At 48.5% G+C, this 14,609-nt stretch overlaps 1 protein-coding gene across 1 annotated transcript in view; it reads left to right on the plus strand.

Annotated features, from left to right (window-relative positions):
• Positions 1–14,609, plus strand: part of PPP2R1A (protein phosphatase 2 scaffold subunit Aalpha) — a 37,685-nt gene that overhangs the window by 10,012 nt on the left and 13,064 nt on the right. The window contains exons 2-6 of the mRNA XM_045378499.2: positions 2,236–2,326; positions 6,250–6,350; positions 11,581–11,813; positions 13,309–13,456; positions 13,579–13,734. Of these exons, the coding sequence (XP_045234434.1) occupies positions 2,236–2,326; positions 6,250–6,350; positions 11,581–11,813; positions 13,309–13,456; positions 13,579–13,734 (729 nt within the window). The remainder of the gene's footprint in view (positions 1–2,235; positions 2,327–6,249; positions 6,351–11,580; positions 11,814–13,308; positions 13,457–13,578; positions 13,735–14,609) is intronic.

A 14,609-nucleotide genomic window follows, 5' to 3' on the forward strand; every position in this document is an offset into this window, starting at 1 on the left:
CTAGGATTACAGGCGTGAGCCACCATGTCCGGCCTCCCCATGGTATTTCATTATGAAAGTTTTCAGACTTGCATAAAGTTGGAAGACTAATACAAGGGTCAGCAGACTACAGTCCATGGGCCAAATTCAGCCCACTGTCTGCTTTTGCAAATAAAGTTATTGGAACATAGCTATGCCTGTTTGCTTCTCTAGTTCTGGTTCTATGGTTGCTTTCAATGCCGCACAGGCAGAGTTCAGTAGTTAGGTTTGCAAAGCTGAAAATAATTACTGTCTGGGAATGTATAGAATAAGTTTTGCTGACTTTTAGCCTAGTGCAGTGAGCACCTCTATACTTACACACCCCAGGTCAGTGATTGTTAGTGTTTGCCATATTAGTTGTTTATCTTTCTATAGGTCTGTCTCTATATATGTTTTATTTTTTAGCTGAAAATCAGTTGCAGGTTTTGTAGTACTCTCTCCTGAGGTCTGTTTAATGCCAGGATGGTAAGTTTTGGACCACCTGTATGAAAGATTAACTGTGTGCATTTTTCTGAGGAGAGACCATCACAATACTTCATCAGATGCTCATCGTCTGTAATCCCAAAGATACTCTTCAACTCCTGGACCGGAGAACCACTCACGCAGGATCTTAGTCACTTGTAGACCTCGTTTCAGTTACGTGGGGCCTCAGAACAGAATAGGCTAAGGGAGGTCCTGCTCCTCAACCTCGCCCTGTCCCTACCTATTCTGCCTCTATCCAGGAAGAAAGGCCCCCTGTGGGACCATTAGTCACTCTCCCACTCGCGAAAGCATTTCCTCCCACTCCCACACACATGAGCTCATTCCATTCTTGTGACAGTGCTGGGAGCTGTTAATAATAGGAGAGGCATGGTGGTGGAGATGAAGAAATGAGGGGAGAGTTCCACAGTCTGGCCTGCAGTCAGAGCAGCTGGCTTTGGATCCCACACTCCCTTGGTGCTGGCTTTGGCAGGTGTCTTTACCTCTCTGAGCCTCACTTTCCAAAGTGGTGAAAAGAAGACGTTAGCCATGCTTTTCTTCTAGGATCTAGAGAATCAAATGAAGTCCCAACATGTAAATGCTTGGCATGAGATCTATTATGTTTGTTAGCCAAATAAAATAGTTCTCTAGGACTGCCACAGGAAATCACCACAAACTGGGTAGCTTAACACAACAAGTTTTGGAGGCCAGAAGTCTGAAATCAAGGTCTTAGCAGGGTTGGTTCCTTTGGAGGCTCTGAGGGAGACCCATTCCATGCCTTTCTGGAAGTTAGGACTTCCGGTGGTGCCAGCAATTCCTTGTGTTCCCTGGCTTGTGGATGCATCACCTGGTCTCTCCACCCATCTTCACATCCTTGCCTTCCCCTCTGTGTATCTGTCTTCCTTTCTGTCTCTTAGAAGGACACTGTCATTGGATTTAAGGCTAACCCTCCATTTAGAATGATCTGGACACACTTAACTACGTCTGCAAAGACTCTATTTTGACGTGCTCATCACTGGGACGTAACTTTTTGAGGCTGCCATTCAGCCTCCTATACTGGTGGTATTATTACTACTGCTAATGCTACTCTTGTTTTTGTCGTCATTTTATTGTAGTATTGTTTGTTCTTTATTTTTTTTGAGACAGAGTCTCACTCTGCTGCCCAGGCTGGAGTGTTGTTTGTTCTTTTATAATCTCGTAGCCAGCAATCCTGGCTTTAAATCCTGCTCCATGTGATGTTAGCTCTCTGACCCTGAGAGGGGCTTTTGTTCCCCGAGCCTGTTTCCCTGTCTCTAAAATGGGACTTCAGCTAGTGACAGGGGTGCAGGTGTGTGGATGTGTTTAGCCGAGGACCTGGCACAGAGGAAGCATGTTATAAAGTGGCTGCTGCTGTTAAAGTACAGTGTATTAGCATGGTATGTGATACTAAGTACAGGAGAAGGTGATGAAGAGAGAGGAGGAGAGGGAGTACAGTTTTCAACAGAGTGGTCTTGGAAAGTTCAACTGAGGAGGTGTCGCTTCCATAAGAACCAAGGGATGTTCTTTTGCATTTGTTGCTGCTGCCACTACTATTGTTGTTATTTAATGATTAGCTCGAGGTCACAGGGTCTCTTGGTGGGTGTTTGCCAAATTACTGTTGAGCATCTTCACACGTAACCAAGCAAGGCTTCCAGGGGCTGACTGGGTTCGGAGCTGTCCGAACTCATGTGTGTCTGGAATGTCTAACATTCTCCCCTCCTCTTCTTGTTCTCTCATTAGCTTCGCCTCAACAGCATCAAGAAGCTGTCCACCATCGCCTTGGCCCTTGGGGTCGAAAGGACCCGAAGTGAGCTTCTGCCTTTCCTTACAGGTAACGAAGGGGACCCCTGGGACCAGATGTGGGGACTCTTGGGAAGTGGTTTTCACTAGATAAGAGAAGACTTGTGGATTTAACATATGGTTTGTGAATGTCTGCCCTGTGCTAGACATTATGGAGTGGGAAAAGGGATTCAGAGAAGTGCAGTCTTGCTCTAAAAGAATGGTCTGGAAGGCTGGAGGCAGACATTGGTGAGAGGGATCTAGGGGCAGATAGAACCAGGTTTGAGGTGCAGTTCCAACAGTTGGAAGCTGGTGACTTTAGACAAGTTAGTTTATTTGTTTCTTACGTTTTTCATCTGTAGATTGGGATAATCATCTATGTGCCATAGTGTTGATCTGAACATTCAATATTAATAACAATTGCTAATATTTATGATATGCTTACTATATGCCAGGTGGTGTTCTACACTGTATCTTGTGAGGATTGAGTTCATATGAAGTGTTTAGAAAGCTGCCTGTACTCAGTAAACATACATCACCGTCCTTTCACCCAGTTAATCTCACAGCAGTGCCTTAAGCAGGTAATACTACTGTCCCCATTTTGTAGGTGAAGAAACCAAGGTGTAGAGAGGTGAAGTGATTCATTTGCCCAAGGTCATGCAGTTAGGAGGTAACTGAGAAGGGATATTTATCTAGTCATTCTGGCCTTTAACTTGACAGCATTGGTTAATGACTGATTTCAAATCCGAGCTCTACCACTTTCTAGGTGTGTGACTTTGGGCAAGATATTTTACATTTACCTGCTTCAGATTCTTCACAGGTGAAATGGGCATAATTATGTAACCTAACACGAAGACTAAGTAAGATACTGTAAGGTGCTTATGACACTGTGCAGTACGTGCTGCCGAAGCATTAGCTGCCAGGCTGTTACTAAGCACTGCTGTCTGTGAGGATGTAGGTAAAGCACTTAGTACACTGTCTGACACAGACTGGACTACCAATTAATGGTAAATCCTCTGTTATCATTATTCCCATTACTACTTCATGCTTTATACTTAATACCAGCGGAAATCACAGCTGAAGGTTTAGAATGCTTTGTCACTAATTAAACTCTTGTGTATGGGATCGTCTTAGTTGGACCTAGTGATGATCCTGGGGAGGAAGGAGCTTGAGATTGTTACCCCTCCCCGCACTGGACACATAGGGTATTGGAGCCTAAAGAGGTGCAGTGACTCGCCTGCAGTGGCACAGCTAGTGACTGAGGGGTGCAGGTGTGTCTGACTGAACGCTACATGAAGAGTCTGCTCATATGACACTGAACAAATGGCCCCAAACCAGGTGGCTTCTATTGGTGAACTGTTGGGGAGACTTGAAAGCTTTAGAATGCTGAGGCATGGCAGGATAATAAAGTGGTGAAGAAGTTGTAGAGGAAAAATGTTGGAGCGACCTGGGTTTGAAACAGGCAGCTATGCCGCCGACTTGCTAGGAAAGCTGAGTAAGTCACTCCACCTTTCTTAGCCTCATTTCCCTTATCTGTAAAGGAGTCTAATAAGAGCAGTACCTAACAGTCGGGGTGTGTAAGGAAAACTCTGCGTCTTTCCTCTGCTTTCATACCAGAGCAATCGTATCACAGAACATGACTTCTGTGACCATATGTCTGGGGTTTTTCCCCCAAACTGAGCAGTGGACAGCAGCTGGTTGTCCTCTAATTCAGTTCCAACACTGTCTATGCAGAGATAGTGTCAGATCCCACAGATTGATGGCTCAGTCCCCAAGACTGTCCCCAACCCTGCCCACCAGTCGCAGGTCCTTTGGAACTTCTGACTGATCAGCTTCAAGTTGGGGTTCCCATGACCCCCTCTTTGGGTTTGATTAGGCCCACAGAACTCAGGGAAACACTTATGTTTACCCGTTTATTATAAAGGATATCGCAAAGGATACAGATGAAGAGATGCATAGAGTGAGGTATGGGGGAAAGGGCCTGGAGTTTCCTTGTCCTCCCTGAGCCCACCACCCTTCAAGAGCCTCCACATGTTTCTCCATCTGGAAGCTATCTGAACCCTCTGGGTTTTTATGGAAGATTAATGGGAGAGGGTCCTGAGTGGAACGGAGGTGCCAGCCACGTGGGACTCTGTGGGAAGAGCATTTCAGGCTGTGAGGAGAGACAGGTGTATGCTCAGCGTGTTGGAAGAATAGCAGTGAGGTAGCCATGAGTTGAGTAAGATTGTTAAGGGAGAGTGAGACTAGGACATGAGGTTGGAGAAGAACAGTGACCACAACATGTGAGATCAGGTTTCTTTGGAACTATTGGCAGATTGAAATGAAAGAGTGTCAGGATTTCTTTTACACCTGAAAGAGTCACTCTGGGTTCTGGGAGATCCAGATGGTGTAGGGGCAAAGGTGGAAGCGGGAAAACCAGGTAAGAAGCCGTTGCAGTCTCCCAGCTGACAGCTAGTGATGATCAGAGTGACCTTAGGTTGGGAGGGTTGACAGACTTGGCTCAGAAGGAGCTGCCGTCCCTTCCAAGGAGGATAGTTCTGTGTGGATTGGTGGGAAGGCAGGGTGCTGGCAGCTCCCAGGTGTTTGGCCTTCGGCAGCATTGCTTGGCTATAAGGTCTAGACTGGAGATAGAGATGAATAAGAATTGAGTCTGTGGATATGTATAAGGTCTTCAGGAGACAAAGAAAACAGTGAGGGTGGTTTTAACTGTGTGCAGAGGGAGCCAGGGAAACTGAGGCTGGGAATGAGCCTAAGAACAGTCATATTGGCGAGAATTTATTGAAGGAAGAGGCAGAGATGCTAACCCTCCTACTGGGCTCTGTGCTGAACTCTTCACTGAAAGCATTTATTTCCCTTTAGTCTCAGAACAACCCTGTGAAGTGAGAACGGCCTGTTGTGATTTGGGGGATGAGAAAGGCTCAGAGAGATGAAGTGAGTTGCTGTATAAGCACCCAACAGTAAAGCAATATTTGAACCCACCATAAAATGGGGATGATGATAATGACTACTTAAATGAGACGGTTGTGATAAAGAGGTGACGCAGAAGTTGAACTCACCACTTAACACTCACATCCCATTGGCCAGAGCAAGGTCACATGGCCTTGCCAACTGCAAGGGCGTCTGGGAAATGTAGTCTGTTGCTGGATTGCCATATACCCAGCTTAAATGCAGGAGGTTTAAGTGGTAATAGATGCCAGGGATATTAGCATCTTGTGCTATGCAGGGATTAGCAGTTCCCACTGCCTCAGGGATGAGAGGATGGAGCTTAAGAGAGAGGCCTTTGGATGTGGGCATTAGGGACAGAACAGATTTTCCCTTCACATATTCATTCTTTCAGCAAACCTGAATTGCTGTCTGTCTGTGCTCAGCTCTGGCAGGAACTGGGGCATAGAGAGGAGCCAGTCCTGGGCTCGCTGATTATAGCCTATGTTAAGGGTGTGGGTAAAGGTGGCATGGAAGGAGAGGGAGACTGAGCCCAGAGAAGGTGTTCCAGCGGACATCCTAGAAATCTTCCAAGAAGGGGTAGCTAAACTGAATCTCCAAGGATAAAAAGAAATTTCTGGCAGAGAGAACAGTGCTGAGGGGAGAAGCTGCACCCCAAAAAAGCTCTCGTTGACGTTGCTCTGTGCTTTATACACCTGGTCATATTTGCTCCTCACTGTAACCCTTGCTACAAGGGAGGGATGGTGAACACCATTTTACAGACACAGAAGCTGGGATTCAGAGAGGTGGAATCACTCAGTCAGTGTTCCGCACCTGCTAGAGGGCAGAAGCAGGACTTAGGGCTCTCTCATCCCAGCCAAGCCTGTGCCGTGATCTCTGTGTCAGCCCAGGTGGAGAGTGGGGAGCAAGTGGGCGGATGGGGAAACTGAGTGCTGACAGCCTGAGGAAGCAGAATGGCGTCCGTGAGTTCTGAGCTTCGGCTGGGGTCAGAGTCGAGGTGGGATAGTCACGAAGTCTGTCTTGGTTCCACAGATACCATCTATGATGAAGATGAGGTCCTCCTGGCCCTGGCAGAACAGCTGGGAACCTTCACTACCCTGGTGGGAGGCCCAGAGTATGTGCACTGCCTGCTGGTGAGTGGAAGGCAGGAAGTCCTCTTGCCCACCCCTTAGGGTCAGGCCCATGGCCCTGCCGACCTAGGGCAGGGAGGGGAGCATGTTGGAGAGCATGGGGATCACGTCAGAACAGCTATTCCGTGGACATCTGCTTTAATCCAACAAGTCAGTAGTGGCTTTTATTTTATTTTATTTTATTTTATTTTTTTGTGAGACGGAGTCTTGCTCTGTCACCCAGGCTGGAGTGCAGTGGCGCGATCTCGGCTCACTGCAAGCTCCGCCTCCCGGGTTCACACCATTCTTCTGCCTCAGCCTCCCAAGTAGCTGGGACTATAGGCGCCCGCCACCACGCCCGGCTAGTTTTTTGTATTTGTAGTAGAGACGAGGTTTCACCGTGTTAGCCAGGATGGTCTTGATCTCCTGACCTCGTGATCCACCCACCTCAGCCTCCCAAAGTGCTGGGATTACAGGCTTGAGCCACCGTGCCCGGCCAGTAGTGGCTTTTAATATTGTGAACTCAGGATGCAGTTGTCATCCTTTCTGTTTAGTGGTCAGGTAGGTACCCAGTGCCAGGCCTCATCTGGGATTCTACATACAGGGCTGTGGGTTTGGAGTCAGGCTGGGTTCTACCACTTATTTGCTGTATGACTTGTAAGAGAATTACTTAACCTCTCTGTGTTGTACCTTTCTGATCTGCAAAATGGGATTATGAAAACCTTTTAAAATTATCTTGAGCCCTTGCACAGTACTTGGCACTTAGTAAGTACTAACAGATGTTAACTGCAATTGTCATTATTGTTGCTGTGACATCATATCCAGCCTTTGGGGTAGGAGAGATTCCCTGTTTATGGGTGAGCCACCTGGAGCACTGAGAGGTTAAGTGTCTCTTCAAGATTGTATGCCTTGTAGATGGCAGAGCTGGGATTCTTGGTCTGTCTATTTGACTCTCTGCCACATTCCCACCCCACTGCCTGCCTGTGTGTCCCGTGCTAGGTGATGGCTAGGGACACAAAGATGGGTCAGATCCCAACAAGAAGCATTGTTTGAGAGAAGATGATCTGGGAAGGAAGGCCTTACAAGTTGCCGAGTCCCCTGGTTTTCACTGTTCTCAGAGCCCTGGGCCACTGCTGCTGCCTCTGCCTCCGCCCCACTTCCCCAGTGATTCTGTATTTCACTGTTGTTAGAGATACAATGTGGCACCAGCCCTTGATGGTGTTTTATAGCAGCAGCCTTTCTCCCTCTTAGTGGTGTGTAAAAGAATGGTGCTTATCATTGTTGGGATCTTGGGATTTGAGCAAATACAGTAATTCGTTTTTTCCCAAACAGCATTGTCTAAGGAAACTTGATAGTTACCATTAAATTCTGGTATCTCAGCTTTCATCTGGGCGTATGTGTATGATTTGTGCATATGGACACACAGAAAATTGTACATAAATGAGATCGTTTCATACATTTTACAAAAAACAGGACTTCTTCACATGAGCATGATAAGGTTTGGGGGCCAGCCTAGAAGGGGTTCCTTGAATTTCACAAAATTGTCTGTAGCCCCTGGCTGATATTTGTCAGGTGGAACTTCTGAGCAGTGAATTCATAGCTTTCAGTAGCTTCTCAGAGGACTTAGGAGCAGAAGACATCATTTTTATGAAACCCCAAGGCTTCAACAAAGGCCCCCAGGGTCTGCAACTGAGCTTGGGACTCAAGCTTGCTTTGGAGCTGGGCTGGGACCCACGGATCCTTCTCCTACCTGGCCAGGGTCTCCCAACAGAACATTCTCAGTGAGGAAAGTCCCAGTCAACCCACGCTTCCTTTTGGGAAGCAATTCCCTGTGACCGATGCGTATGATGTTCATGTCAGCCTGCAGACATCCTGGGGCTCTCTGGACCAGGCAGTGCTGGAAACCAGAGAAGAGTCAGATCAGAATAGCTTGTGCTTGCTCGTTGCCTGCAGTGCACATCCCAAGAGCCTTACACAATTGTGCACTGATGTTAGCTCTGTTGCTCAGATGAGGAAACTGAGGCACAGGTTGGTTTAAGTGAATTGCCCAAGCTGGGAAGAGGCAGAGTCCAGATTAGATCCCAGTCCCCTAATTCTTAGCCACTCCTATGTACTATCCTCAGAAGGCTCCTGGTTGCTGTCAACGCTGTAAACAAGGGAGGCAGGGGGCCCTTAAAACTCAGGGTAGATACCTAACCTGCTTAGGTGGGATGGGAAGTTGTCAGGGAAGGCTTCCTGGAGGAGGTGGATGTTAACCTGGATTTTAACAGGTTATAGGAAATAGAAAAGGGCTTTGTGTAGTTTCTTCATTCCACAAACATTGAGCAAAGTCTCTAGGCTGTGGAAACCCAGGGATGTGTCAGACCCACTCCCAGCCCTCGCTCTCAGCAGTGGTAAAATGGAATTAATTACAGAGACTCCTGTAGCTGCAGTGTGAGGATTTTTTTTTTTTTTCATTTGTTTGTTTTGTTTTTTTCCCGAGATGGAGTTTCACTCATTACACAGGCTGGAGTACAATGGCGTAATCTCGGCCCACTGCAACCTCTGCCTCCCAGGTTCAGGCGATTCTCCTGCCTCAGCCTCCCCAGTAGCTGGGATTACAGGTGTGTGCCACCACACCCAGCTACTTTTTGCATTTTTAGTAGAGACGGGATTTCACCTTGTTGGTCACACTGGTCTCAGAATCCTGACCTCAGGTGATCCACCCACCCCGGCCTCCCGAAGTGCTGGGATTACAGGTGTGAGCCACTGTGCCTGGGTGTGAGGGTTGTTTCTGTGTCAGCAGCTCTTTTTATTTTTATTTTATTTTTTCTTTGAAAAAGAGTCTTGCTCTGTCACCCAGGCTGGAGTGCAGTGTTGCGATCTCAGCTCACTGCAGCCTCTGCCTCCTGGGTTCAAGCGATTCTCAAGCCTCAGCCTCCCAAGTAGCTAGCATTACAGGCACCCATCACCACGCTGGGCTAATTTTTGTATTTTTAGTAGAGACAGGGTTTCACCATGTTGGTCAGGCTGGTCTGGAACTCCTGGCCTCAAGTGATCACCTGTGTTGGCCTCCCAGAGTTCTGGGATTACAGGCGTGAGCCACTGCATCCAGCCAGCAGCTCCTAACTCGTTTGGAATTGTGGATCCCTTTGAGAATCTGTTAAATTCCGGACCCTCTTCTTATAAAAGTACACAGGATTTTAGGTGGGTCACACTCTTCCCTACCCTGTGTGGTCTCCAGGTTTGAGAACCCTTGCCCCCAGACTTCACAGAGAGGCTTTACAGTAGTGAGTCTTCACTGTGCAAAGGCATCAATTGTAGTTTCTTAAATGTGTACCTTCCTGGGCCCTGCCTCCAGATACTCTGACTGTTTTGGTCCGCGCTGGGATAGGCCTCCTGGGTGATTCTGCTGCAGGGTGGTCAGGGATCTTACTTTGAGAACTACTTCCTGCAGTAACCTACTGAAGAAGAGAACCTTGGCTTATATAATCACTGCTCAGCCTCTGTCCCCAGGCCTCCTTATAACAGATTGCCATAAGCTCCACCTCTAGTCACTTGGCAGGTGTTGATTGAGTGCCTTTTCCGTGCCAGCCCACGTGATGGGAGAGCCGAGGTGAACAAGAGGAACTCTGTCCCTGCATATCCCAGTCACACCACACCTATGGTCACACTCGCATGAGACCATCCTGAACCTGAGACCTCACGATAGCACGAGGACCTGTGACAGTGACATTACGCTGGCTTGCTTAGTATTACATTTTTCCTTTGAATCATTCATTGTAACTATTTTTAAACATTTGTTTTTGTTGTTAATAGTTTTACTGTAAAAATATATGTAGAATGTGCTATTTTAATTATTTTAAAGTGTGTAGCTCTGTGGCAGTAAGTTTATTCACATTGTGCAGCCATTATCACCATCCATCTCCAGAATTTTTCATCTCCCCAAACTGAAATCACAGACCTATTGAACATGAACTCCCCGTTTCCTCTCCCCGAGCCCCTGGCAGCCACCGTTCTACTTTATGGGTTTGACTGTTCTAGATTCCTCATATAAGTGGAGTCAGAAAATATTTGTCCTTCTGACTTTTAGCTGATTTCCCTTAGCATAATGTCTTCAAGGTTCATCCGTGTTGTAGCATGTGTTCCATGAGATTTCTCACATACAAAACTCTTGAGTTTTTCTGAGGACTGCATTTGGAAAACCAGATTTGCTTATTGCCAGCTGCATCCTCCCATAGTGACAGTCCCTGGAGCTGGGGAGCACCTGCCCTCCCTGGACTACATGGCTCTCCAAGGTGCCCCAGTGCCTGCCTCTTCCTGTTCACGCCCCCTGCCACCTCCGCTTGTCACCTTGACTGATAGCTTCATTCTGTTACTTGACTGGGCCCTGGAGGCATTTCCATTTATGATTTTTTTTTTTTCCTGTCTTAAATATCTGTCAGCCCAAGTTGAATTTCAAACCAGAGACCTCTGTACCTTTATTTGAACATATTGGGATAAGTTGAGTCTCCCTTCAGTAGGTCGCTAATTAAGAGTTCCTGTCTTGTGCTAAGAGTGCTGCTGGGCTCTGGGGATACAGTGGAGAGCCAGTCATATATATCTGAAGGAGCACAGTCATTCTAGGCCCACAGTAACAACCAGCGAGCCGTCCCGAGCCCCATAGTCCCCCAGAAACATGAGATCCCAATTCAGTCACCAGAGTTGTATGAGACAGCACAACTGTACCTGTTCATGGGAAACTCAGGTCAGGTTTTCGATCCTGACCTGTAGCTATTATTAGCTTGGGCAAGCCAGTCCGTACCTCAGTTTTTTCTTCTTTAAAATCAGGACTTGCTTTATAGAATTCAGTGAGGAAGAACAAGCACCCCTGGTACAACACGGTGGTCCTGCCTAGTACCACAGTGAACTGATGTTCTACGCAGTGTCAGTGATGATCATTGCACTTTGAGAGGCTAAGAACTTTCTCCTCAGAAAGTGATGTGTGTAATTTTCAGATTCATGGACCCCAGTGAAACTTCTTCAAGGACCCCTAAGTAAGAACCTTTGTGGAAGGCACGCTGACAGAGACCTTCTGCTGGCTGGCATAATATTACGTTTTTCCTTTGAATCATTCACTGCAACCATTTTAAAATGCTCTTTTAATGAAGGCTGGGATGGGTAATAGGGAAGGTTTCTCTGAGGAGATGAGCCCATGAGGGGGTTGCAGGATGGGGGTCCAGGGCCGGGGATGGTAGAGAGGGAGCTGTCCAGTGACTTCATATTCTCACGACAGCCACCCCTGGAGTCGCTGGCCACAGTGGAGGAGACAGTGGTGCGGGACAAGGCAGTGGAGTCCTTACGGGCCATCTCACACGAGCACTCGCCCTCTGACCTGGAGGCACACTTTGTGCCGCTGGTGAAGCGGCTGGCGGGCGGCGACTGGTTCACCTCCCGCACCTCGGCCTGCGGCCTCTTCTCCGTCTGCTACCCCCGAGTGTCCAGTGCTGTCAAGGCGGAACTTCGACAGTGAGTCTCTGCCCCCCTTGGAAGCTCCAAGCTCCCCCCTCAGCTCGGTCCCCTTCTCTAAAGCCTCAGCCTCCTTTCGGTCTGCCTAGGGCCCACAAGCCCCTGAACTCTCTCCAGTCCCACTCCTGCTTACCACGTGGTAGGCCACATCCTTGAGAGTTGGTCTCTGGACACAGCCACGTGTCAATTTACCACCTCTGCCCCCTTGCTCACTTAGGAGTTGAGATGATGACAGGTCCTCCTTCCCACTGGTTAATGTGAGGATTTAAAAGAATTATCACATATAGGCCGGATGCAGTGGTTCACGCCTGTAATCCCAGCATTTTGGGAGGCCAAGGCGGGTGGATCGTGAGGTCAGAAGTTCGAGACCAGCCTGACCAAGATGGTGAAACCCTGTCTCTACTAAACATACAAAAATTAGCCGGGCATGGTGGCGCACTCCTGTAGTCCCAGCTACTTGGGAGGCTAAGGCAGGAGAGTCGCTTGAACACAGGAGGCAGAGATTGCGGTGAGCCGAGATCATGCCGTTGCACTCCAACCTGGGCGACACCAGTGAAACTCCGTCTAACAAAAAAAGGAATTATCACATATAAAGTGCTTAGAGCAAAATCTGGAACATAAAAACTTTCAGCACATCACATCTGATGGTGTCTCCAGCCTGTCCCAGGTCCGGTGCCTTTGGCAGGTAAACCACTTCAGTTTTCAGCCTCCTGCTCCTCTACTTTGTAAACAGTTGACCATCATGCCCAGGTTTGAGCCGTGGCTCACTCCAGAACTCTGATTTACGGCTGCACAGATGCTTAGATACTTACACTGGCCCTGACCATCTTTGACCGAAGCAATTGCTGCTGTAAAATAAAGCCTTTCTGTGGCTCTAGACTAGCCTCTTAGTTAAGCAGTTTTTCGTTTGTTTTTGAGATAGGATCTTGCTCTGTCATCCAGGCTGAAGTGCACTGACAGAATCATAGCCCACTGCAGCCTCAACCTCTTGGGCTCAAGCATTCCTCCTGCCTTAGCCTCTCAAATAGCTGGGACCACAGGTGTGCACCACCACGCTGGGCTCATTTTTTATTTTTGTTAGAGATGGGGTCTCACTATGTTGCTCAGGCGGGTCTTGAACTCCTGGGCTCAAGCAATCCTCCTGCCTTGGTCTTCCAGAGTGTTCAGATTACAGGTATGAACCACTGTACCAGGCCCATTGGTTAAGCAATTTTTATGGTCATGATAATGTAATTGTCAGCACTTACCATTGACTGGATTTATTATGTGCAGTCTGCGAAATGTCCCACACACATTATTTCATTGAAACCTCATGCAGACCTGTGGGGTAGTTACTGTTACTATCAGCGCCTTTTCATAGGGCTGGGAAGACAGACGGAGTCATCACTTGCCCAAGGTCATTCAGCTAAATCCTGGACCCACACAACTGCAGTCTGTGCTTGCTCCTCTCTGCCGTACTGCCTGCTGCCTCATGATCCCCATCCCCGACTCCCAGGTACTTCCGGAACCTGTGCTCAGATGACACCCCCATGGTGCGGCGGGCCGCAGCCTCCAAGCTGGGGGAGTTTGCCAAGGTGCTGGAGCTGGACAACGTCAAGAGTGAGATCATCCCCATGTTCTCCAACCTGGCCTCTGACGAGCAGGTGAGTTTTGCTCCCTGGACCTCTCTGCTCTCACCTCCTTCTGCTGGTCCCTGCCCGTGAAAGAGAATCTCAGAGTTCAGCAAGGCCTCTGCTGCCCTCCTGCATTCCTCTCCTCTCCCCAGGACTCGGTGCGGCTGCTGGCGGTGGAGGCGTGCGTGAACATTGCTCAGCTCCTACCCCAGGAGGATCTGGAGGCCCTGGTGATGCCCACTCTGCGCCAGGCCGCTGAAGACAAGTCCTGGCGCGTCCGCTACATGGTGGCCGACAAGTTCACAGAGGTAGGTGAGCGACCGTTGACACTGTCCCACTGGTGGGGGACACTGACACCCTCAGAAGGGAAGCATATAGAAGCTGAGGTTTACCATTAGGCCGACGGAATCACTGGGCGTTTGAGCAATAAGATCTCTGTGATCGTCTAACTTCATCTCACTTTATATGCCAATCCTGGTTGATTGACATGGCATCTTGAAGTGCTGCCTTGAGAAGGATTCTGAGGCTAAGTTAAGGCTTCACGGAGGAAAGTGCCACAGGAGCAGAGAAGGGTAGCACATGTGGGGTGCTCCTGACATAATCAAGCTGTCCTTTCACAAAGGGGAAGACGCAGCCCAAAAAGGTGCAGTTTTTTGTTTGTTTGTTTGTTTTTTTGTTTTGAGACGGGGTCTCATTCTGTCCTCCAGGCTAGAGTGCTGTTGCCCAGCTGGAGTGTGGTGGTGCAATCTTGGTTCACTGCAACCTCTCCCTCCCGGGTTCAGGCAATTCTCCTGCCTCAGCCTCCTGAGGGACTGGGATTACAGATGCCCACCACGACGCCCGGCTAGTTTTTGTATTTTTAGTAGAGACAGGGTTTCACCATGTTAGCCAGGCTGGTCTTGAACGCCTGACCTCAAGTGATCCGCCTGCCTTGGTCTCCCAGAGTGCTGGGATTACAGGTGTTAGCCACCGTGCCTGGCCCCAGAAAGTTTAATTAACTGATCAGAGTGACACTACCAGCCAGGCAGAAAGGGGGCAAGACTCCAGCTCTGTGTCTCCCACAGTGCTCCTTCCGCGGGGATCCAGATTGCCTCATCCCACAAACATGTCTGCTGAGCACCAGCTATTTGCTGGGCCAGTGAATTTGGCACATTCCTGGCCTTCACGGAGCCAGGCAGTCTGA

This window comes from Macaca fascicularis, chromosome 19 (genome assembly GCF_037993035.2).
Source record: "Macaca fascicularis isolate 582-1 chromosome 19, T2T-MFA8v1.1".
NCBI lineage: Eukaryota > Metazoa > Chordata > Mammalia > Primates > Cercopithecidae > Macaca > Macaca fascicularis.